The sequence below is a fragment of the Epinephelus fuscoguttatus genome, linkage group LG11, assembly GCF_011397635.1.
Source record: "Epinephelus fuscoguttatus linkage group LG11, E.fuscoguttatus.final_Chr_v1".
NCBI lineage: Eukaryota > Metazoa > Chordata > Actinopteri > Perciformes > Serranidae > Epinephelus > Epinephelus fuscoguttatus.
Window position 1 is genome coordinate 34649973 of NC_064762.1, and position 25741 is coordinate 34675713.

General features: G+C 42.3%; 3 protein-coding genes across 7 annotated transcripts in view; all 3 read right to left on the reverse strand.

The window, feature by feature from the left end:
* rev3l (REV3 like, DNA directed polymerase zeta catalytic subunit) overlaps positions 1-5414 on the reverse strand; it is a 99520-nt gene extending 94106 nt beyond the window's left edge. For all 4 annotated transcript variants that reach the window (XM_049590280.1, XM_049590278.1, XM_049590277.1 and 1 more), the window contains exon 1: positions 4772-5414. In XM_049590280.1, coding sequence (XP_049446237.1) covers positions 4772-4910 — 139 coding nt within the window. In that variant the 5' untranslated portion in view covers positions 4911-5414. The remainder of the gene's footprint in view (positions 1-4771) is intronic.
* Positions 5415-11514: 6100 nt separating this feature from the next.
* Positions 11515-22583, reverse strand: traf3ip2a (TRAF3 interacting protein 2a). Of its 2 annotated transcripts, none has more exons than XM_049590289.1 (10): positions 22514-22583; positions 21959-22004; positions 21358-21840; positions 18718-18865; positions 18410-18597; positions 18216-18304; positions 18065-18133; positions 17885-17989; positions 15463-15537; positions 11515-13476 (listed from the first exon to the last, which is right to left on the reverse strand). In XM_049590289.1, the coding sequence occupies exons 2-10, from the start codon at positions 21972-21974 to the stop codon at positions 13330-13332; spliced, it is 1320 nt and encodes a 439-aa protein (XP_049446246.1). In that variant the 5' UTR covers positions 21975-22004; positions 22514-22583; the 3' UTR covers positions 11515-13329. The 2 variants fall into 2 exon arrangements, with proteins under 2 accessions (XP_049446246.1, XP_049446245.1); XM_049590288.1 differs by lacking the exon at positions 22514-22583 and adding an exon at positions 22092-22279.
* Positions 22584-24523: 1940 nt separating this feature from the next.
* Positions 24524-25528, reverse strand: LOC125897600 (probable G-protein coupled receptor 139). The gene has a single exon (XM_049590995.1). It carries the CDS (start codon positions 25526-25528, stop codon positions 24524-24526), a length of 1005 nt encoding a protein of 334 aa, XP_049446952.1.
* Between the last annotated feature and the right edge of the window lie 213 nt (positions 25529-25741).

The following is a 25741-nucleotide window of genomic DNA, read 5'->3' on the forward strand; positions in this document are numbered from 1 at the left end:
GTTCTGCCAAAGTTATAACCTAACAGTAAAACTGCCTACAGCAGTGAAAAAACCCTCCACCTGTGTCCTTTGTCTTTATTTCATTCAGCAACCTAAGTGAATCTCTTATGAACAGAAGCTCTGAGTACCCAAAGCCAAAATCCTGTCAACCATTCCTTCCTCTGATTCAACTTCTAAAAAGCCCCGACAAGAAGCTGAGCCTCAATCTGTGGGCAAAAACATCACAGGATGAGGATTAGTGTGGAGCAGCGTTCAGTCTCTCTTTGTGACGCTCCACTGTCACCAACGCGGCTCCACTTCCCTCTGGTAGTTATCACATGGAGCACATGTCGGACCAAACCAAACACTCACCCCTGAAACAAAACTGGAAAATTGCAAGGACAAAAGAATTAAAGCAAAAACAGAGCCATCGCATCAACAAATAGGCATTTCCCTCGATCATAAAGTAATTAGACGCAACTGGAGCAGCAGTTAGAGGATGATAATTGAACCTGAGTAACTGTCAGGGAGAGAGGAAAGTAAACAGTTAAGGGGACAATGACCTTCTGCCTAATGAGCCACCGAGTCCTTCTGAATCCGCCTATTATCCTATTAATGGATCCGGGAGGAATTCCTTCAGATGGCATTAAGGGTTCCCCTGGAGAGAGCTAAACCTGGGGGGAGAGGAGGGAGAGGGGAGGAAGAGGCCCTCCGTTTTATTCCCCCACGCACTTCATGCTTGGCCCCCCTCATTCAGGTCAATTGGTCATGCACTTCCTCCCTCTCTGCTCTTACACACACCCAATAAACACTCAAGTGCACATGTCCGAACAAGGAACCAAAACAGTGTGCCTCCTGCTGTCGTGGGGCCCAGGGCCTGTCAGTGCATCTGGGCCGAGCCTGTCGGCAACAAGGGTTGAGATCAATGCTGCCAAACCTCAAAAGGTCACCGCCGCCTCAACAACAACTCTTAACAGTGTGAGAAGAGGCTCGCTGTTTACCTCCCTGAGAGATTTTCATCCACGAGCACGCTGACGAATTAATAAGCATAGTGCAATACTGATTACAGGTTCAATTTTCACAACAAAGGCATTCCTTTTCCCCTTCTCTCTGTGAGCTATTCCAGAGATGGATGCATGTACAGTATGTGTGCAAAACAGGCTGTCCGGCCACTGAATGCTAACAAAGAGAGGGAAGAAAAAAAGCAGGAAGCGTGGCATTGAATTACACAGGGCTGATTGGTGGGAGTGTGCATGGCTTAGGTCAGGAAAGGACAGGGAATACGAGGCCTGGGGTTGTAGCCAGAGCCACATGGTGCAGATGCACCGCTGACCGCTTACACCAGGGTAAACACGCTGATGAGATAAAAGCCGACACACATTAAACAAACCTGCTCATGAATACCTCCCTTCAGGCCAGACAATAGAAATCACCATGAAGACAACAGGAACACATAACAAAGTTACTCCTTTTGGGTGGGCGTGGCCAGTTTTGGAGCTACGGAGAAACAGATCCCTCTCCGCTTCAATGTGTTCCAGATGGTGATGTAATTTTATTTCTGGAAACGCAGAGCTAACTCTGACTCCTGCTCACCACAAGTGATACATAAACTGAGCAAGAGCGGAGTCAAACTGTGCAAATCTGCAGAGCACCTACCACAGCACACACACACACACTACAGACACACTACTTTGTCATTACTGCAACTTAAGGCAGCCCAGAATCTGATTTAAACCACACTTTTAACAGAGAACAATACCAACTACTGTGTTTGTGTATGTACTTGTGTCAGGACTCAATCAGTGAAAGCTTTTAAAGCCATGCTAAGGAATGCTAACCAATCAGACACAGCCAGAGGAGTAGGCATTTAGACAAACAAGAGTGTGTGCCAACACACATGGGTCAAACATTACCACAAAATCAAAGAAAAGCAATTGTTATGGCAATCATCACACCTTTCTCAGTTCATGTCAGTTTCCTCTGTAGTCGTCTTCTTACAAGCCTTTTTCACAGCAGACTTTTCACAAGTCATTGTAGGAAATGCACAGGTGTAATTAAAACCTTTAACACTGGTTGCATTCCATGATCCTGATATTGTGAATGCTGACTCCCTTGGATGGCTTGCTAGGACACACAAAGTGGAACCAAGTCATCATCATTAATGTTGTTAATTACACCTGTGCATTTCCTGTTAAGTGAGGTCAGGATCTGCTGTGGAAAAGGTCTATTTTTAAACTGAATGCTGTGTAATATAACAATGTTTTTTGCGTCTTCAAGACTCCTCACCTTCTCTGTAAAAATGTGCTTAAATCAAACATAAAAAATATTGATGATGTGACATTTTAGGTGATTTCAGCAGAGATTTGCACACAAGAAAATTCAGGTTAAGACATAGTTATTAAAGAAATGTTGCACTCGCCACATCTCTTATAGAGACACAAGTTTGCCACACAAACAGCTTGAGCCTCCTACAGCTTTCCAAATAACTTTTGTTGTACATTAATCATTTCAAACGCTTGTCTTTGAGTCCAGTCGAAAGTAAACACAGAGAGTAGCCCCTTGGATTAGCCGTTGTAACTGCTAAGTGATCTGCTTACAGGGCAACCAGCCAGCTAAGTGTAAGGTCACCAGTCAAAGAGACGACAATTAGGAGAAGACATTGACTGGAAAAATACCAGAATGTTCCTTAAATGTAGACAAAGGCTGAAATGATTGGCTGATGTCAATCAGTTATTTGAGGGACAGACAAGTTAATCACCAGTAATGTTTATTGTCACATGTATTATCATTGTAAATCGTATATCTTTGGGTTTTAGTCTATGATGGCAATCATAATTTCCTCAAGGCCAGGGTGACATTGTCAAAAAACGTTTGTACTGTTGTCTGCACTCAATTTATTAACACATAAAGACAAAGAAAGACATAAAATCTTCACATTTCAGATGGTAAAACCAGCAAATCTTTGGCATTTGTGCTTGAAAATGACTTGCATGATTCAGACGATCAACTACAGTTTATTTTAATTTATTACGATACAACTACTATTCAACTTATTGACCTAATAGATCAAACACAGATTTTATTCATTTGGTCAAGCTCAGAAAATTGTGACACTCAACAATAATGCAGCCATTAATACCACACCAGAAAAGGGGATAATATTATGTCACGATAAATGCAATATACATCAAATTATGGCCAAAATCCAAGACGCCAATCTGGTATCATAAAACTAATCTCATATCAGTATACAGTGCACTGTCTCTCCAAACTATAGAGCCTGAATGCAATGCTGTGCTTATTGGGTTTATTGTGCTTGAATCAGTGTTGATAAATTGCCCCTCAACGTTCATTCAATGAAGAGATACCTCGGCTGCATCTGCTGCAGTGTGTGTGTGTGTGTGTGTGTGTGTGCAGCCCCCTCATATCAGCGCCACCGCATGCGAACGTGCAGGTTTATGACAGAACCAAATCAGACCTGACACCCTAACTCTGACCCACAGTCCTTCATTCCCCTGCTCCAAATCCTTTAATCCTGACTAAAGGTACATCCTGTTGGACGCTGCTCCGGGTCATCCTACGGAGGAGCACTGCCACAGCCTGGGGGACAAGTTTGACTCCCATTTTCGCCACTGGGGACAAACCCTGCTAAAATATACACAGTCACTGTACTGCAATGGTGTTTTCACCTGACAAATAGGGTTGAAGAGAGGGCACAGCACTCGCAGGAGGATTTGGCTGGGGTGATTATGCTGTGCCATTGTGCAGGGAATGATTCTATTGTTTTGCAGCAGGGGGATTAAGGTACCAAAAGTGCTCAGCTGTAATGTGTTTATTAGAGAGCAGGGCATGTGCCAAATCTCAAAGAAAACACAAATCTACTCTAAATCTCAGCCCCTCCTTTGCAGTGTATTTTTTTTACATCTGCAATGTGCAAGGCATTTCCTTCTTATATAGGTGTTGTCTAGGCTTGCAGTGTCACAATGTACTGCACATTCATTTTCACACGAGTCTGTTTTCATTCATCATGTCTGCTTCATTGTTCCTGCATATTAATGTGCTGTCATGATGGCTCCTGCCTTTGCAGACTGCACTGCCTTCTATAGCGCACAACTGACACCAGAGTGCCTTTACAGAAACCCAAAATGTATACTAACATCTGCTGATCTTATGTAGCCCCCCCCCCCCCCGGTTTCACAGTAAGGATTAACAAAGTTTCATTTCCTTTCATATGCTGCTGTCGTTTTACTTGTAGCACACTGGAAAAAATCAGAAAAGCTCAGAGGAGGAGACATCATGTTGTGGCCCAGCCTGTCCACACTCCACAGGTTGCTGTAAACACAATAAAAGAACCATAAAAAAGGAATATATAGGCTGACCCTGAATGCCACATGTGGCATGCAGAGGCACAAGTCGAGCCCTTGAGCCAGAGCTGTCCGCCGCCACCATACCATGATGGAGCAGGGGAGCGAAAACAAAGCAGAGCCGTATGAGGAGGGGGAAGGCAGAGGACTCCCACCGCTGCAGGCAGCTCCGTATGCAAAGCGACAGCGGTGAAAGCCGCTGTTGGTACAATGTGTCAACACCCTGCATCATCTTCCTGTTGACATTTTTGCATAGCAACCACGTTAGATTTCCTCTGAACAATACCGTGCGGACGTGTTTGTGTGCGCGCGCGTGTCCAAACAGCAGCCACCAACATGCCGCGTGGTGCGCTGCAAGAAGGCACAGCCACCATTAGCTTTACTGATAAAGAAAAACACACAGAAAATAAATAAAAGAGTTGACTAACCTGCAGGTGTTGCTCCAAATATCCGCACCACTGGCACTTTCTTCACGCCGCTCTCCCTGAATTCAGAATAGCACACGTCCAGGTCTTTAATGGGACTTGCCAGATAGAAGTCTGCGGTGACGATACGCACGGCAAACATGACTGCCGCGTCCGCCTGAGAGGCACCGACCGTCAGAAAAGCCAAAAAACTACTGTTAGGAGTCCATAAGATACAAGCGCCTCACTGGCCAGTCGATACCAACCGAGGAGGATGCTGTCACGGCGGTGAAACAACGACAAAGCGGAGGGGAAGCCCGGTTGTGTCCCATGAAAAAAAACGCGAACAAAGATTCCCGTGGCTCCAGCGCGCCCCGAGGTGCCGCCGCTGAGGTTCAGCTGTAGCCGGGGAGAGCTAAACTCGACGGCGGCGAGTAATTACCGGACGCTTCGCAGCTGTCAGGTCCATGTTGTACTTGTATTTATGTCTGTCTCGTGATTTTAGCTCTCTCTATGGTGTTTTTGTTTTCAGCCAGGAAGACGTTTCCCAGGCTTCCGGTATGTAGCGTTATCTTTCCAAATCACGCCTCAGAACTAGTCCCAGCCAGTCCCGTTTTATCAGACAGCCCCTCAGTGGAGCTCCTTCTTCTTCCATAACAGGCTAGCACACGTTAGCTAACATATAAGGGGCGGGAAGCGCGTTAGAATTCACGAGCATACTACTTCCGGTTACATTTTTCACAATAAAGTGATCTTGAGGAGTCACCAGTGCAGTCACACAAAACGTCACAGCGGTTTATTTTGGAAGCCCAACATCTGGCGCATTTTTTAATGCCCAGCAGAGTCGCCGCTTTCATGGACTGCCCTGCCGGCTCACCACGGCAATACGCTCAAGTTTATTTTGCTAGCAGACGACAGTTTATATTCGTCTTGGACATCTTCTTTCGACATATTTTCTAACAGTGTGCGGCCAATAAATCAACTGGTTTTGGTGTTATTCTCTTCAAGCACCCGTGTCTGCTACAAACAGTGCAAATTAAAATGTACATGAAGTAACCAGCAGTATCTGCAAACATCCTGTCTGGTATTTCGAAATAAAAGCATCCAACTCTGAACTGAGTTGTAGGTTTTTACAAGCGGGATTTACCTCAGTATTTTGGTGCATAAAGGTTACAGTAAGCATACAGAAGAGCTAGTATTACTATTTTTTACTTTTACTTTGTGTGCTTGTATAAATGGATGCCTGCTGCTATGTACTATCTTATCATTTGTCTTTTTCTCTTTCCTATCTTTGTAATATTTTTATTTACTACCAATGAATTAACACTGGAGAGTGACTTGATCAAGCCCCCTTCTAGGATTTTTTGTCGATCACATTCCTGTTGCTCATGTAGAATGCTAATACATGTTTTTTATTGATTTATTTTTTGCAAATGTGTAAAGGAATAAACCAAACCAAAGATAAAGCAAATACCACAAGCTAAGTATAAAGTAGGAATTCTCAATAAATGAATAAAAATGGGCAGCATTGTTGCCTCACAGCAAAAGGGTTCCTGGTTCAATCCCGAGTGTGGGAGCCCAGTCTGCATGTTCTCCCCGTGTCAGCGTGGGTTCTCTCCGGGCACTCCGGCTTCCTCCCGCAGTCCAAAGACATGCAGATTGGGGACAGGTTAAGTGGTAACTCTAAATTGCCCGTAGGTGTGAATGTGAGTGTGAATGGTTGTTTGTCTCTATGTGTCAGCCCTGCGATAGTCTGGCGACCTGTCCAGGGTGTACCTTGGGTGTACCCCCCAGCATCCCTCAAGAGGATAAGGTTAGAAAATGGATGGATGGATGGTTTTTAATGAAAAAAAAGAATCTGCAAAATATTGACCACGGATTATCCAAATGTTGACAGCATAAAGAATATAAAGATGCAATAAATATTAGTGTTAATGTAATGCATAGTGTCCATGGGATGGATGAGAGTCCGTGTCAGTAGAGGTCCCCTGCCTTGTCGATGAGGACAGCTGCAAGAAGGCGTGTATAAAAGTATAATTGCTGATCCTATCAGCACCACAAACCAACCATGATGCATACCATTGTATATCATTACTGTGTTTTATGGACATGAGTAATAACTGCACACTGGTGATTTAGAAGGTAAAGTAATGAATGTCCTCTGTGTGAGTGTAACGCATGGTTAGCAGGGTGAGAGGTGTCTTGGATTCACCCTTAATAATCCCTGTAGAATGATAGTGTAAAATGTGTGCATGGATTGAAAATATAATAGTTAAACTCAGTAGAGGCAGCTGATGCTCCTAAATAGTTCAGGCCTCATTTGTCCCTCTTCAGGTAAGGATCAGAAACTTCTTGAAGCCAAGGTCAGGGTCCTTTCCAACTATAACGCTCCAAGAGTGCATATTAGACATGTGGCCATCCTCTCTGTTCTAAGTGCTTGGAAATGCAAGAATTGTAGACTGCTGACACAGAGGAAAGCTACGGAACATTTTAAGGGAAAAAAACATTAGAGAGCAATTTGCCAAAGCTACAAGCCTCCAAAATAAATTAATATCAGGATATTGTGTGTCTCAGTAAAGGACAAATGACCAACCCTAACATGTTCATGCCAACTGTATTGGAGTGTAAAAACATGACATGTTAAAATATGAAAACAAACAACACACAACTCCTGCATGTACATGAGCTGGTGTCTAAACTAATACCATAATCAGACATCTTGTCAATGCAGGTCAGATACTCCCCTCAGTGTCAGACATGTCCATTAAACCACACTGAAAGCCTAGTTATTGATCTGTTTGTTATATAAATGTAGACCAGCACAGGAAGCTTAGGCTCATGTCTAACTCACAATTTGTGTAATATATCTTACTTGGATTGCACTACAAGCCTGATGGCAAAGTACCTTTAGAAAAAAGGGAAGAAATAACATGTTATACTGTGTCTTTAGTCCTCTGCATATGTCTGATTTTTAATAATTATAAAGTTCAAACAATTAAATGAACATTCAGCAATGCTGCAGCAAGCCCTGCCCACAGAATCAAACTAGAACTTTTATTTTGTAACTAAATGCATTTTAACATAGAAACAGGAAACGCGTTGTGGACTTTCACACACAGCTTGGCGACATTTCACCTTATTTGCCACTGCAGCATCAAAACAAGCATCAGCACCAGATCAAAGAGCTGGAAAGCATCACTTTTCCCATTGGTAAGGAGCATGTTTCTTATTGGCTGATGTGTTTCCTGTGAAAAAATGTATCCTAGAATACATCTAACAAAAAGGGTATCACACAAGGACACATCAGATCCACAAAGAAATGAGACAAGAATATTTAAGGCCTATTAAAAAATTCCACCAGGAGCAAGTGGGTAACTTTGGCATCACAGTGAGCTTATAGAGGGATATTACATCGATACAAATGGATGAAATTACCATAAAATACAGTGAGATGAGTATGAGGGCACCGCAGACTGACATATTGTAACTTCTGAAATATTCATACTATTTATATTTGATATTGACGGGAGCTACAGTGATTTTTCATGAAGGCAGCTTTTATGGAGCGTAAGCACAAGCATTAATACTGCATCTCCTCCTCGGGGTTGTAGCTACAGTGAGGACACCATGTGCATGTCACTGTATTGTCTCTGAGATTTTTTGAGGGGGACTTTGTATTTTACAATCACAAATAAATTCTGGTTTTTGCCTCAACAAATATTCCTTTTTTAGCCCCCCCAAAATTAAATTAATTTAAATTAAATTAAATTAAATTAAATTAAATTAGGCATTGAAGTTACATTACAGCATTGTAGTGAAATTAAAGTGAAATTAAATTACAAGAAAATATAATTTCACAGTTAAAAAATATTTTTAAAATGTTTAAAACCAGGGGAAAAAGGAAAGAAATATACCAATATATTTGGTTGAAAATTAAAATCTCTTAGAGGGTGGCATTAGAGGCATTACAACTTATGACCTCTGCATTTGTAAAATCCTGGGTATGGACCTGCTCCCTGAACATTTGGCATGACTTTAAAGAAGAAAAGATCAAATGCTAAATTGAGTTTCAGAAATACAATTTATCAAATAGATAAATCTATAAATATACCTGTTTTGATGCTGAATCTGAACTGAATCCAGTTAATTCAAATCAAATGTTTCTCCTAAATGTTATCACACTCAGGAAAAAATAAAACATTGCATTGTTACTGCAGCAATTCCACCTTATAGGCAGTCCTAATATTAAAGTCACACATCAAAGTTAAGGTTTTACCAGTCATAACTTTTGAATCTTTTAGACCCTTCAAAGCACAATTTTCTTGTGATTCCACAAGACCACCTATAGGTGCTTCACTGGCAGTATGTGTGATGCCTTCTTGCCTCCCACACATCTTGGAGCTGCTCAGTATTCCACTCAGATTCCTATAATGGCCCATACATGGCAGGCAGCAGTGGCAGATGTGCTGAGCTCACTGCTTTCTCCTCTCCGCTGAAAGAGCCATAACCCTCTCTAAACAGCTGGTTCGGTCCGGTTCATGCCGGGGACATTGCAGTCAAGGATGAAAAATGTTTCATTAGCATTTTCATCTCGATGGAGAGGGAACCACTGTCTGCTGGAGTGTGTGCTGACCTTGAGTGAGAGCCTGACCCTCTTAATGAACCAATCAGCAGGCGTCTGCTTACGTTTGCCAGCAGCACGCCTGAGGTGTATGAGCACATATGAGGGACACATTTAACATTAAACAAATCCAGAAATATTAAATATGCCATATTTAATGCAGAGTTTAGTGGGGGCTTTTATCTAAAGTGCTTTACAGTATACTAAGTGCATACATTTCTAGTCTGTAGGATCAGAGCCTTGAACTGTGATGGTGGAAGTGCCATATTCTACTTACCTCCATCATGAAAACCCATCTGCTTTTAAGAGTGTGTTCTCTTGGTGATAGAAACAGAGGCAAATTAAAGGGACGGTTCACCCCATAATCAAAAATACATATTTTTCCTCTTCCTTGTAGTGCTATTTATTAAGCTAAATTATTTTGGTGTGAGTTGCAGAGTGTTGGAGATATCAGCCGTAAAGATCTGCCTTCTCTTTAATATAATGGAACTAGATGGCACTCCGCTTGTGGTGCTCAAAGTCTCAAAAAATACATTTGAAAAACTCAACAGCAATGTCTCTTTCCAGAAATCATGACCTGGTTACTCAAGATAATTTACAGAGCTAGTTGTGAGCAGCTTCATGTAGGAACTATTTTCTTTCTGCCGAATTACACCTGCCAACCGTATCACCACGCAGAAGGAAGCGTGCATTTAATGCTAGCCCCACTAAGCTAGCTAACATTACAACTCAACCAGGAGAAGGACACTAATGTTAACATCTCACACTGTCATGAGCTCAAGCCCCTCGTCCATGAGTAGATGCACTCTTCCTCCTGCGCAGTGATTCAGTTGGCAGGTGTAATTTGGTAAAAAGAAAATCCTACATGAGTTTATGTAGTTGCCACAGGAATGGCTCAGCTGTCATCGCATGATTAAAATGTGGACATTGTATGAACCACTGTGGTCATTTGACAGGGGGAAACAGTAACCTGTCTCTGTTCAAATGTGTGGCGCCATGCACTGACTCATGGTCAATGACCTTTGACCTCTTCTCTGTAGATGCCGTGATCTGTTTGGGTCTGGTGTTGACAGACAGTTGATTTGTGGGGGGGGGATAAATATCAGCACTGTGGTGACAGAGGCAGGCTGACCTGATTTGTTTGACTGACCATTGTTGTACTGACACATCTAAGGTTCAACCACACACTGCTTGTGTCAGTGTTAACATCCACCCTGGAATTAGAATTGGAAATAAAAAAAACAGGAGATACAAGGACAAGAGCATTTCTCATTTTCTCCATCAAGTAGGTAATGGTTTGGCCTGTTTGTCTGTGTGTCAGCAAGATTACGGAAAAACTGTTGGCCCGATTTTCATGAAACTTGGTGTAAGGGTGTTGTGTGGGCCAAGGAAAAACCCATTACATCTTGGAGCATATCCGAATCATGGGGCGGATACACAAATCATCTTTCACTTTCGATAACATTGTGAGATAATTTGGCCTTGGCAGAGGTCTGCTCTCTCGAGTGCCCTTCTAGTTAGACATGATTTAAGGTTGTTGTTGATCTCCAAAGGCCACTTCAGCTATACTGATGCTTGTTGTCATGGATATACTGTAGATGTACAAAAGAAAATCCGAAACGAGCCAGTGTTGGGAGTGTATTTCACAAGCAGCAGGGTGGATGGATAGGGGATCCAGGCCTTTGTGGGGGTAAATATCTGTGTCTGGTTGCTTTGGACCTGCCAGATAAGGCAGAGTCGAGTGGCACGCAAGTCCTGGAACAATAACAAACAGTGGATTTATTGGTACTGGCAGCACTCGTGTTTACAGACAGCACCCTCTTGCAGGAGCTGATAAAAGCCTGGACATCACCAGAGTTCCCCCTCACACACTCTGATGTGAGCAAATAATTCATTTTGTCATGTTCTGTAAACAGGCTGACAGAACTGAACTGGTCTGTGCACACTGACAGGGCACAAACGATGAAGTTCAGGGTGAAAGCTGGCTTATCAGGGATGTAGTGCTCAACATATGGACAGGATGTTACTGTTGTAGGACTTATTGTGCCCTGTCTACAGGTCCTTAATCACAATGTGCTGTCATGACCTTTGTGAACTCTTTCTTTGATATATAACCACTGTCAAAATTAAAACTGCCTGACAGATATCCTGGTTAGTAAAAAACAGTAGAATTTATTCCACAGTAATATAAAAGAATAATATCAATAGAATAAACTAACATTGACTGGAGATTATTGACATTAAGATGAGTCATTATTTGGGACATGCTGCCACCTTCTGGTTAATCAGAGGCTCTACCAAGAAATACAAAAATGGTGCACTGGAGAGCCTAGTATGCCACTGGAATAATTATAGGCTTTTACAGTGTTTATTATGATCTATTAATACATTGCTCAATTAAAAAATCTATGACAAAGTGATTAATATACATTCACATTATACATTAATAAGCTCAAATTAAGTGATAAAACATTAAGATAATTAAATCTTTCTGTAAACATGATTAAAAATGACATTTTAAAGTGTAATAGATTACAAAAGGTTTATTTTTTAAAATCCCATTGACTAATGTGTCTGCCTATCATATTCCATTTCACAACACATTTATGTTCTGCCTTAACATTTTAGTTTTAATTCATGATTGCTGCAATTAAAGATGGCTCTCTTTACAACAGTTTCAGTGTTTTCACATCATCAGCTCCATGTAGCCCCACGTTTTGGTTTATCAGCCCACAATCACTGCTTTGGTTCACTCTCAGCATTCTTATGAACGCTAGCAGCTGTTTTCACGATAAAGGACTGATAACCAGTCGCTACCTGCTCAGCACCGAAAAACAGATAGAAGTTAGTGAGCGACAGTGCTGCAGATGGCTGCAGTAGAACGGGCTGTAATGTGATCACCCAAAGCATGTTCGCACTGTCAATTTAGGTCCACTAAAAGTGCTTGTTTTTACCACTAACGGACTCAGATTATTATTTTAAGTGTCTGACAACATTATGGAAGGATCCCTACAGAGATAGACCTTTTTGTTAAAGATTAAGATCATTTTTGTTTAACCAGAAACAGCCCTGAAATCATTAAAGCCACTCCCACCAGACTCCATTTGAATAAACAGTCATTTTTTCCTTGCTAAACACACTTCATTCAAAGTTGACAGAAACAAAATAGAACACACAAAAACCATCTTGGTATGTTCTTCCACTGTTCAAACATTCACCAACTGTGGTTTGGGTAAAATTAACCCTTAATTCACCCAGTTAGATGTGACAATATGCTCGCTCTATACACACTAAAATTTCTGTTTATTCTAATGGAGTCTGGTGGGTTTGGTGATGTTGATTTCAGGGCTGTTTCTGGTTAAACAAAAATGATCTTACTCTTCATCTAAAAGGTTTATCTCTGTAGGGATCTTTTCCATGGGTTGTCAGACACTTGTAATAATACTCAGATCCTGTCAGTAGCAAAAACAAGCACTTTAAGTGGACGTAAACTGACAGTGCAAACAGGCCCCTAATAGTTACACAGCAGCCTGTTTCGCCCCTGCCAGCTGCAGCCCTCTCGCTCAATACTGGACCAATGTAAAAAAGCGTTGTTCTTATTTGTCAGGTACGCACACAAAACATAGGAAAAAGAGTCCGGTTGAAAAACTTGGTCTCACTGCCTCAATCAAATAACGCAACTAATTTTTCTTTCTCATTTAAAATGCAATCATCGAGAAATAAGACTGAATGGTATGGAGTATGTAATGGAATTAGAAATACTGTTAAAATGAATTATAAACCAGAGCTGTATCTGAAAACAAGTGATGAAAGGAAAACACTTCACTTGCTGCAGTATTAACAGTCCTCCTCAAGACATATGAAACAGAGTCCTACCCACAGCATGTTGAGGTTTTGACAGAATGAACCATCTCTTTTATTCTGGCCAATTTCCACATGTGTCTGTCCTTTTCAGTGTTTCTCAGAGGGGACGAACAGTGAGGGTGAGGTCAGTCCCTCGTTGTGGGATGATGTAGCGCTCCTCCCTAAGCAGGCGCAGCAGCAGGTCCTGGGTGTGCTGGGGCCACTGGTAGATTCTGGTGTTCTGGAGCCAGCTGGGGACATGTCTCTGTAACACAGACAGACAGCACTGTGCGTCACTGGGGAGAGCTAAAGTTGAAAGGGTGTGCACCAATGTACTGAAGTCAAATTTGAGCAGCTTGTCATTTTAACCAAGGTACAACAAAGGTTATGAGCATCCAAATACATCTTCATCTCCTGTAAGTCTTATCCATAGTGACTATATGATATCAAAGCCTGGGAAAAGGCTTTTTTATGTAGGAAGATACAAGGTAACCCATCTAAGAAAATCAATATCAGTTTACGTGTGAGGTATATTCAGAAGATTTTCACTGCTTCACCTCACTATCAGACAGCCCTTTCTGATGAGGAACTGAAGCTGTTATCTCTAAGCCATCAGACTATGGTATTTTTTACTGAGGAGCATTGGATGAGGAAGTATTCAGTTCCTTTACTCAAATAAAAGTACTGATAGTTTCAACTGTACTTGTAGATTTTCATATTGTTTGTGTGCAAAAATCGTAATTTATGAAATAACAAGTGACTAAATCCATTCATCCATCCATCCATCCATCCATCATTTTCCACTGCTTTTCCAATGCCAGGTTGCAGAGGCAGCAGGCCGATCAAAGCACCCCAGATGTCCATCTCCCCAGCAACGCTTTCCAGCTCCTCCTGAGGCGCCCCAAGGCGTTCCCAGGCCAGATGAGATATGAAATCCCTTCACCGTGTTCTAGGTCTGCCTCGGGTCTCCTACCAGTGGGACGTGCCTGGAACACCTCTAACGGGAGGCACCCAGGAGGCATCCTGATCAGATTCCCGAATCACCTCAACTGACCCCTTTTGACATAAAGGAGCAGCGGCTCTACTCCGAGCTCCCTCTGGATGTCTGAGCTTCTTACCCTATCTCTAAGGCTGAGCCCAGCTACCCTACTGAGGAAACTCATTTTGGCAGTTACTAAATTTTAGTAACTACAGTTATTATATAATTGTAATGGAGTAAAAAGCGCAATATTTTCTGAAGTGCAGTGGACTAGAGGTTGAAAGCGGCATGACATTAAAATAATCATGTTAAAGTACCTCAAATTTGTACTTAAGTACAGTACTTGAGTAAATGTACTTGGTTACATTCCATCACTGTTGAGAACAATACCACAGTTGCTGGTCTACCACTACCTTGACAGGTATAAGGTGTGAGGTAAGGCGGAGAAAATATTCTAAATACAGCATACACTTAAACGGACACTAATTTTTTGGGGGTCATCCCTATGTTTCCAGGGTTCTATGTTTCCCAGGTTCTATGTTCCCCACTTAACCCTGCAAAAAAGGTTCTATGTTCCCCGCTTACACAGAAAGGGTTATATGTTTCCCACTTGGTTGAGCGGGCAACATAGAACCTGGGAAACATAGAACCTTTTTTGTGTAAGAGGGGAACATAGAACCTTTTTTGCAGGGTTAAGTGGGGAACATAGAACCCTGGAAACATAGATACACTCCCATTTTTTTCAGTGGCTACAATACATTTTGCTGTGGCCCCATCCACAGCAGTATATTGCTTAGCTTCCGTGCTGGTAGATTTAGTTTAGTGGCAAAGCAACAGAGAACATAAATTAAATACAGCAGAAATGTCAGATAGGTCAGACCACCATGTCTGGCTGTATATGTTTAAACATTACAGTTATGGCTGACAATGATGACAGAAAATACCAAGTTTGCCAATTTCACGTCTTCGCAATTAAAATCAATTGCCATAATGTATCTGGAAGTGATTGGTGTTGTTAGTGTATCAGTCTATAATGTTTCCAATCAGTAACTGACAATTCCTGCACAGTATACCTTTAAAGGTCCAGTTCACCAAAATCACAAAAACGTCCTTCAGTTACCTCATGTGGTCCCCATACGGAACAGGAGGCTTAGTAAAGAGTGTGAGGTGCGATTGAAAGCTCTAAAAGCTGAGTCAAAGAACTGAGTCAAAAATGCCTGAAAGGGCTGAACCAACCCCTCAGTGTGTTTGCTGTTAATGGCTTGTCCTTACCTTGGTTGCATTAGGAAACAACACAGGGACCAGTCTGAAGTTCAGGCAGCCTTGTTGGATGAACTCATTTTGGATCTGTACCAACAGGAACACACGATAATCAGTGCTGATAGTTCTCCATAAACCTACATGTCTAATTTACTTAAAGGTAAAGTCCAGCCCAAAATCAAAAAATAGATATTGCCCCCCCTTACCTGTAGTGCTATTAATCATATAGATTGTTTTGGTGTGAGTTGCAGAGTGTTGGAGATATCGGCCACAGAGATGTCTGCCTGCTCTCCAATATACTACATGGAACTACAAAACCCAAAACCAGTGAAGTTGGCATGTTATGTAAATCGTAGATAAAAACAGAATACAATGATTTGCAAATCCTTTTCAACTTATATTCAATTGAATACACTGCAAAGACAAGATGCTTAATGTTCAAACTGAGAAACTTTATTTTTTTTTTTTGCAAATAATTATTAACTTAGAATTTAAAGGCAGCAACACAGTGCACAGGGGCCTTTTTACCACCGTGTTACATCGCCTTTCCTTTTAACGACACTCAGTAAATGTTTGGGAACTGAGGAGACCAATTTTTGAAGCTTTTCAGGTGGAACTTTTTCCCATTCTTGCTTGATGTACAGCTTAAGTTGTTCAACAGTCTGGGGTCTCCGTTGTCGTATTTTACGCTTCATAATGCGCCACACATTTTCAATGGGAGACAGGTCTGGATTACAGGCAGGCCAGTCTAGTACCCGCACTCTTTTACTATGGAGCCATGCTGTTGTAACACGTGCAGAATGTGGCTTGGCATTGTCTTGCTGAAATAAGCAGGGGCGTCCATGAAAAAGACGTTGCTTGGATGGCAACATATGTTGCTCCAAAACCTGTATGTACCTTTCAGCATTAATGGTGCCTTCACATATGTGTAAGTTGCCCATGCCTTGGGCACTAATACACCCCCATACCATCACAGATGCTGGCTTTTGAACTTTGCGCCTATAACAGTCCGGATGGTTCTTTTCCTCTTTGGTCCGGAGGACACGACGTCCACAGTTTCCAAAAACAATTTGAAATGTGGACTCGTCAGACCACAGAACACTTTTCCACTTTGCATCAGTCCATCTTAGATGAGCTCGGGCCCAGCGAAGCCGGCGGCGTTTCTGGGTGCTGTTGATGAATGGCTTTCACTTTGCATTGTAGAGTTTTAACTTGCACTTGCAGATGTAGCGACGAACTGTAGTTACTGACAGTGGTTTTCTGAAGTGTTCCTGAGCCCATGTGGTGATGTCCTTTACACACTGATGTCGGTTTTTGATGCAGTACCGCCTGAGGATAAGGTCACGGGCATTCAATGTTGGTTTTCGGCCTTGTAAACTACGTGCAGTGATTTCTCCAGATTCTCTGAACCTTTTGACGATATTACGGACCGTAGATGATAAAATCCCTAAATTTCTTGCAATAGCTCGTTGAGGAATGTTGTTCTTAAACTGTTCGACAATCAGCTCACGCATTTGTTCACTAAGTGGTGACCCTCGCCCCATCCTTGTTTGTGAATGACTGAGCATTTCAGGGAAGCTGCTTTTATACCCAATCATGGCACCCACCTGTTCCCAATTAGCCCGTTCACCTGTGGGATGTTCCAGATAAGTGTTTGATGAGCATTCCTCAACTTTCTCAGTCTTTTTTGCCACTTGTGCCAGCTTTTTTGAAACATGTTGCAGGCATCAAATTCCAAATGAGCTAATATTTGCAAAAAATTACAAAGTTTACCTGTTCGAACATTAAGTAACTTGTCTTTGCAGTGTATTCAATTGAATATAGGTTGAAAAGGATTTGCAAATCATTGTATTCTGTTTTTATTTACGGTTTACACAACGTGCCAACTTCACTGGTTTTGGGTTTTGTACATAGCACTCGGCGTGCGGTGCTCAAAGTGCCCATAAAATACATTTGAAAAACTCAGCAACGTGTCTTTCAGGAAATCATGACCTGTTTACTCAGATAATCCTCAGACTTTTTCAGGAACTTTTTTCTTTCTACCAAACTTCACCTCACAACCATATCACAACACAGATGGAAGCATGTATCTACTCATGGAATGAATACTGGAGAGACACAAAGGTGAAACTGAAGTTACATGATCATGATCAGGCTTTACAGAGAGTTACAGTAAGCCTCATTGAGCTGTGACAGCCTTCCAGGCCCACAGCCAGGTTGCTTCAGCACCTGTACCACACTGACACTGTGGGTGTATGGGTGTGTGGGGACAATGGGTGGAGCTGGCAGCCCCAGTGGGCATTTCCTCATTCTCCTGTCCATACTGGCATGTGTGAAGGAGGACGCTTAATGATGTAAGCTTTCCACCAGAGGGGGACATTACACACAGACCTCAGTTGTTGACAGCTGTCTGGATAGCTGTGTGAGTTCCCACCTGGTTGTGAATGTACTTGGTGTGCAGGCCGTGCTCGTCGTCTCCATCTCCCTCCACGTCCTCCTTGTACTTGGGGCTGATGACCACGATGATGAGCACTGATTTCTGTAAAATGGCATCTCACTGTCAGCTTTTTGAAATGGGATTCATTTTCTGCTTAGACTGAATAGTTGGACTTACGTCATTCAAAAATCTGTCCATCCATTTGGTGATCCCCATTCTGCGGACTGGATTATCAAAGATGTCAATCTGTTGAGACACAGGCAGAGCGTGAGTGTTTGTACGGAAAGCTGCTGAGAATCAAAGGTGATGGAGACATGGCGTGACTTACTGCTGGGTCGAACCCTTGATCAGTCAGAAATTTGACGAAAGGAATGATTTGTTCGGCCGTGTCCACTGAATATGTGATGAAAAGGTTCCCTGTCAACAAAAAGTCAGTAAAACATTCTTATCTGTACATTCTTTAAGATTAGGAAAACAATGTTATACACACATGATCATGCAGGGGGCACTGATGTGACTTACTACACTCCTCAGGTAGGCTGATGGTCCTCCTGATCTCTCTTGTGGCTGGCCCTGGACCAGCCTGGAGGGAGAGACCCACACTGACCTCGTGCATCACATCTCTAGGAGGGGCCACACAAAGAGGCACAGATCCACGAGGGGGATTTGGAGCATCTTTATTAAGTTGCAGCCTATTATTTGGGAGATTCCTGTGAAGGGAAACAGTCAGAAACACTCTGAACATCATGCGTGACATCTGTGAAGAATTACATGAATCAATGTGGGAAGTATAAGATCATAATGACAAACAGGGCAGGTCGTTCTCATACCATGACTGTTGGTGGTGTTGAGGCTCCTTGCATGGATCCACTGGGTATTCATGCTTGTGATGATAATTATTATTTTTGTGACGGGGCAGATTTGCCGGAGGACAGCAAGGACACTGCCTGAGACGACTGTCCTGCGCTGGATTGGGGCCTGCAGAGAGATATGGAGGAGCAGACATTAACTTCCTAGTTTGGACAGTTTCCAGCTCAGCAGTAATGATGTCATGCAGACTCAACAGAAACACCATGAGCAGCAGCCAAATGATACCTAACAGGGCTGGGGAGGCAACTTTTAAAACTAAATCTATCACAGATGGAGTGATTACTGCATCCGTGCAGAATTAATCCAAATGATTCAACTGTGGTTTGTAGTTGTATCATTTTATCCCACTTTTGGAACACAGTCATTCAAATATAAGATGTAGGTTTGTGAAGGGCAAAATAATTCAATAATATTCAATATCTGTGAAACACATTGTTATGATCATCCAGAATGACTAACTATAACATACTCCCTATGACACTAGCTAATATGCAAACCATGAGACACTGAAACCCACACACATTAAGTTTTTTGAAATTATTATTGTACATACAATGTTGATTAATAAAGGTATCCCTTTTTTACCATTGTATACACTGATGCCCCCCACTGCCCCCACCCATATACAAGTACAGTCTATCCAACTGAATAGAAAACGGGCTTGTCTACAGTACCCAAATGATGCAACAGTTGCCTGCTTTTGGTTGCTTCCAACCCAGGCAAAACTCTTCTTTGCTGGGGCCTGTTCGTCACCACAAGTTCCTTTGTTCTGAGGAAAAAACTCCCTGTGTTGGTCCACTGTCTCTGAATGTTTAGTCGTCTGATGTTGTTCCAGTTTGCAGGGTTTCATACTTTGACTTTCTCACTGCAAATGTAACAATCACTTCTAATTTTGTCCATTACCCATGTAAAGCCAAACTCAACGTAACTGTCCTGGTAAATCCTTTTTTTTGTTTCTTATTAAGAAATTCAGCATTCTCTTTTTCCTGACACTTTGTAATTTTTCCATCAGTGCTTTGTTTTTACCTCTTTTAAGTACTTTTGTAATAAAAGAATAGGGAATTTAGCCGGCTTGCTCTGCTAGCTAAGCTCTGTTTATACTGCTGGTGTTCATGTCTAGATGTGCCATTAGGCCCCAACCACACAGAAAATGTTTAAGCAGCTGGAGGCAGCTTTTTGTAATTGTTTTTATTGAGAATGAGGCTTTTTGCTTGCTGTTTTTGTGTTGCAACCCATCTCACATTTCTGTGCTTTAGGCACCTGGCTTTTTTAGCCAGAGCACTCTGAATTCTGAGTTGAAAAAACTTCAACTCAGAGTGGAAAAACACCCTATGTCAAGTCTTTTTTCATCATCTTTTTTTTTCCCATTGTCCAGTTGGATGATTTGAGTGGCGGGCCCTCTGTGGTGGTCATGACAACAAGTTTACAGCTGGTAAACAATGGAGGAGAAACTGGTGGTAGTGGTTGCTGGATACCCAGAGCCCGACAACAGACAGCAGGCTGTCAAACTGCCTCTGAGTCATCCAAAAATATGCCTGGAAACGGCCATCATCAAGGCGAAGCTCCTGGACCAACTGGTGTGGTACTCGCTGCGATCCACCTTCTTTTTTATGGTCTCATGTACCCACACAGATCTCTGTTTATCTGTGCCCAACTAACTTTTTACTGACAGCCTCTCAACCTCAACCAGAGCTAAAGCAAGTACCCTCCGCCTCACATTTTACAACCTGCAAAATGCTTTCTGTGTGATCGGGGCCCTATCCTTGCAAGATTTTTTTTTTCCGCATAAATCTTTATTTATTTTTTCTGAATAAATTAAAATTAATTTTTAAGTCCGTCACATGATATCATATAGATCTATACTGGGAAGACACGCCAGTGAATCAATGATTTTTTTTTTATTTTTTTGAGCATCACAACCCCTGCAAAATGACTTGTTTTATTATCAGAATCTGGTCCATTCTGTCCAAAATATTTCTTAAGTCTAGAGGAGCCACACTATTGAATCCTTTTATCCCCCTTCAAGACAGCGGAGGCCTAAACTGGAATTTAGCTGTTAGTCCAGCGGAAGTCTCTAGTGTGCTTGCTCTATGGGCCAAACGATGATCAGAGTAATTTTACACCCAGGAAGTGGACTTTTTGGCTTCATGTGCCTTTAAACAGCCCTTGTTGGTTCATCCTAATTACAGAAAGACACATTCCCTCACTTCCTCCTTGAGCCACGCAGATCATTTTGGTTTTAGTTTATCAGGTTTTTAGATATCTGTCTCTGATTTCTGTCTCCTTAGCAGCACAATGGAAGAGGAATAAATAAATCATGGAATGTTTTTTTCTTTCCCATTCACCTTAACTGGGTTGGAGAAGGAGGCAGAAATCTTAGAGAAAGATATTTCAAAACCTAGAATATCAAATGTGAAGTACCATGTCATCCACCAACAAAGCAGTCAAACCTTCTAAACCTTCTATATAGATATCATTTATCAGCTGTGTTTCAGGGTAACAATAAAACCCAAATTATCAAATGTAAGAATGAACACATGTTCCCACTGACAGTAACACCAAACACCTATAAATGTTAATAATCCAACAGTGACACTAACCATGCACACGTGCTGCAGGGTATCGTGATGGGACATAGTGGGTGCAGTTATCGTTAGACTTCAGTGACTGAGGAGGCTCCAAGAATTCTTCTTCCTCCACAGAGTGATCCTGAGGCCAGTTTGAAGGTCCGGCAAAGTCATATAACGACATCTGCTGCTGTCTGAGACCACGAAGCCAAACACCTGCAGGGTCCAGGGGGTCCATCTGTCCTAAGTGTGAAGGGAGGAGGAAACGAGGTTGGGGGACAGCATGATGGGCTGTTCTAGGTTCGAGCGGGTGTTGGTGCTGGCTCTGAGGGAGTCTCCACTGGCCGGCACTGTGTGCTGACCCCCTAACTTGCTCATAGCCATGTTCCTGCGGCCTTTTACTGGTCTCTGTATGTCCACTGCACTGATTGCAAGGGGGAGGCCAGGCTAAGTCCAGACTGGAGGATGTCATTCTCTCGTCTGTCTCAACAGGAACGCTCTGATGAGGGCAAGGCCCTGTCAGGAAGAGAAAACAGAAAAACAGGTTCGCTTCATTTGCTTCACGCAGAAACAAACTTTAAAAGGCGAGACAGATTTATGACTGCTGCAAGCCTGATGAAGGTTTGTTCCCCACCTTGAAAAGAGTCCATTTTGTCCCTCACAAAAGGTGTCTTTTGCCTCTGGTGAAGTAGAAATGAAAACAATGTTACAGGAATTTAACAGAGCATGATGACTTAAAGAGACATGTACAGTACAGAATACCTCACATTTGCACAGCTGGCAAGAAAACAAGTGTAGTTCCAACTGAGATTCAAAGTCCGTTTTGAACAACAAAGTCACCACCAAGAAGTAAAAAGTATCACCATGACATAAAATACACATCTTATAGAGTAAACAGCATCTTAAAAAGTATTAAAATGAACATGATCAAATACAAACTGTTCTAAGGAGTGGTATGTACACACTCTCGTTTCTCCCTCACTGAATAGGTGTGAGCGGGTTTGAGTGTTACGCATCAGCACAATCGAGGCAAACTAGTACAAAGGTCAAAATCACAGATCTAAAGATATGCCAGGTATGCCTTCTTAAAAGACAAATAAAAACTATCTCAAAAGTTTCCAGTATGGTTTTTCCATATAAATCTATATACAGAAAATAAAGAAGAACTTAGCAGTACTCCCACACCTACCTTTGCTTAGATCTGCCTATCCCTCAGCCACGGCACAAACCTGTTCTGAAGCAAACAGGAAATATTCCCACTATGCAAAGCAGGGAAGTCCCGTGACCTATTTATGCAAATAATGCTGGGCATTGAGACTGCCGCTGCCTGGTTTCTTCTTCAGCAAGGTAGACACTCTGTGGCCAGTCGAGTTTGACTGTTTGTGTTTCGAAAAGAGGAACTGAAATCTGAAAAGCAATTATTAAAACCAATCAAAAAGTGTACAATTAACTTGACACATACATAAATAGCAGTACAGTGCTGCTCAGGTGTATTCAAATTTTTTTCAGAACAAATCATCATACTACTGAATGATATGTGCAGTTTTGGATGACCGAACATTTTCAAGGCTATAAAGCAGGTCCAGTTGTTCTCCTTTAAAACGACACACACCCTGGATGACTCAGCAGCTACAATTACATTCCAGACAATAACTTGATATGGTCTTTCAGACTTTCACTTTTACATTCATTGTTAGAAGAGTTCATCCACATTAGTAGTTCAGGAGCATGTCTATGTTCCCTTTGCCCTATGTCCCCTCAGATCAGTACTTCTGCCAGTGAGGTAATGGTTTCTTCTCTGTCTGTCTGTCTGTTATGATATTGTTAGTGCGACATCTCAAAAAAGTATACACTGATTTTAACACAGGCAACACTAACCCCGAACCCAGTAATAGAAGGGCCAGCTCTGATGCTGAGGGAACATGGGAAGGAGGGATAGTGATGTGCAGATTGACCCACAACCTGCAGATCCAGCTGGTTGACTTGTGCGTCAGATGGTTACAGTGTTCAGTACAGTGTACAGTGTTCTGAGTAAGTTTTTAATAACTTACAGAAACATCATGCAATGTGCAATAGTCCACCTTCCACCCTCCCTTACCCTCTCTTTGAATCTCACAAATACACACAGCAAGCAGCTTTATCATCAGCGCTGCTCCACTCAGGGTTTCCATCATCCAGTTTTTGACCAGAAAAATCTATCGAAGCCTGACATATTTAAAAGTGCTCATCTTCACAAACCAAGTAGGATATCATCTGTGCGCTTGAGATCATACTTAAGACATAACCACTTAAAAGATATGTTAGTACTTGCTGTGTTCCTATATTTGTACTTTTTAAACAGGAAACACACGTCTTATATTGTAATATTTACTGGAAATGACATAAAATATAGCCAACAGCAAGTACTCTAGGCTGTTAGACATGGTCATTACCAGCGGATTGGGCTCAGATCGGTGAATAACACATATCTTTGTGGGTCAGGGGATGCAGATTGGCTCTCATAATGGTGCAAGTTTTAAAAACTTTAACCTGTGCATCACTACATAGGGAACACAGGACTGAACCCCATTTTGTAATAAACATTAAACACAAAGTTTAGCTGAGGGTGATGGGAATGTCATTAGTTTAGCATGTATACCAATGAAATCTTGTCCTGATGGTGGCGCTAGAGGCAGACCTAAGGGATAACCAAAGTCATACAGATATATCATCAGGGAACCATGAATGGCTGTAGCAAAATTTGTGCCACTATATGTTTAGATATTTTACTGGATAAGTGAAAACTTTGATGTTGGATATTGTGCCACATGACTGAGCACCAGCTAGACTCCAGCTGGAACACCATTACTATCATTATTAGGATTCATCCTCTGGGGGCCATGAATGTGTATAATTTCTTGGAAACACATTCGAAAAGGTTGTGAGATATTTCAGTCCACATCAAATCAATGGATTGACCAACTTTGCCATCCCTCGAGCCACCCAGCTAGGTGGCTGAAGACAAAAACACAAAAACTAAAATAAAGTATAATTCAACAAAAGCTTGTTTGTCACCATGTGACCTAAGTATGTATCCATTGTTGATGACAATAAAAATTAAAGGGCCCTAAAAAAGCAGTCGGTGGGCATTTAGTTATGATTATTTTGTCAAACTATGATTTCCAAGGTCAAGAACGTTTATGCGTAAAGGGTGTTTATTTTAAATGTCAGATTTTTGTCCATTCTTCCAGATCCTTTTTACTCTGTCAGTTTTGAGATTGGTGAGCACCACAGTCACAGGGTTGCTGGATGGCGAGGACTTATGATGTATCACTGAGAACACTTTCATAGTGGTGTGGGTGAGGACAGAGCCAAGCTCAAGTGCCTTCGCCTTACAAGTCACCACCTGGATCAGCTCCTGCCGGAAGCGCCGGCTGACCATGCAGTAGAGCAGGAAGTTGGTGGTGGAGTTAAGGTTCTGCAGCATGTTGGCCAAGTCTCCGGCCACGTTGATGGGGATGCTGTAGTCATCCCTATTGAAGTTCTTGTTGTTGTACTGGGTCCTCAGGATGCAATATGTGACAAAGCGGGGCAGGCTGAGGACAACAAACGTCACTGAGACGGTGCCCAGCAGCAGGATGGTCCTTCTCAACATGCCCCTGGTGCTCCTCCCATGCATGACGCGACGTTCTTCCTTGGTGAAGAGTTTGCTGGCTCGGCACAGATGGTACCCAATGAGGTAGTTGAAGATGATGACCAGCACGATGGGGATCCCCCCTGAGAGGAAGGTGGTTATCCACACTATAACAGTAGAGTAGGTCTCATCGCGGTAATGACACCTGGGCAGCGTCATATTCTCCCTGCCTACTGTTAAGTTGACATGCGAAACAATGTTGATCCAGCTCACTGGCACAGAGACAAGATGGGACACCAGGACAATAGCCACGCAGGTCAGTTTAGTAACCCAGGCCTGAGAGAAGTGCTGCTTGGCCACTGTGCTGCGAAGAACGAGGTAGCGCTCGATGGTGAACACCACCACAATCCAGGAGGAGCTGTAGAGCGATCCATACTGCAGGAATCCCAGGAGGCCACACCAGGGATTGGAGTGCCAGAAGGGCTGCAGTAGCCAAAAGTTGAGGGTCAGGTCAAGAAGTATAACCCACACCAGGTAGAAGGTGTCCACGATGGCCAGACAGCTCAGGTAAATGATGGCCGTGTTGGACATCCCGCATTTATGGAAGCAGATCATGTAGAATGTGAAAAGGTTGGCTGGAAGACAGGAACACAAAGGTTCAGATAGTTACATTTGCCTGTCTGGTCATACTTTTAGTTATTATTACCAGAGGTGAGACCAAGTAATTGTTTTGCAAGTCACAAGTAAGTCACAAATCTTTGCACTTTGAGTTTCCAGTCCTAGACAACTCATAATGCACTCTTC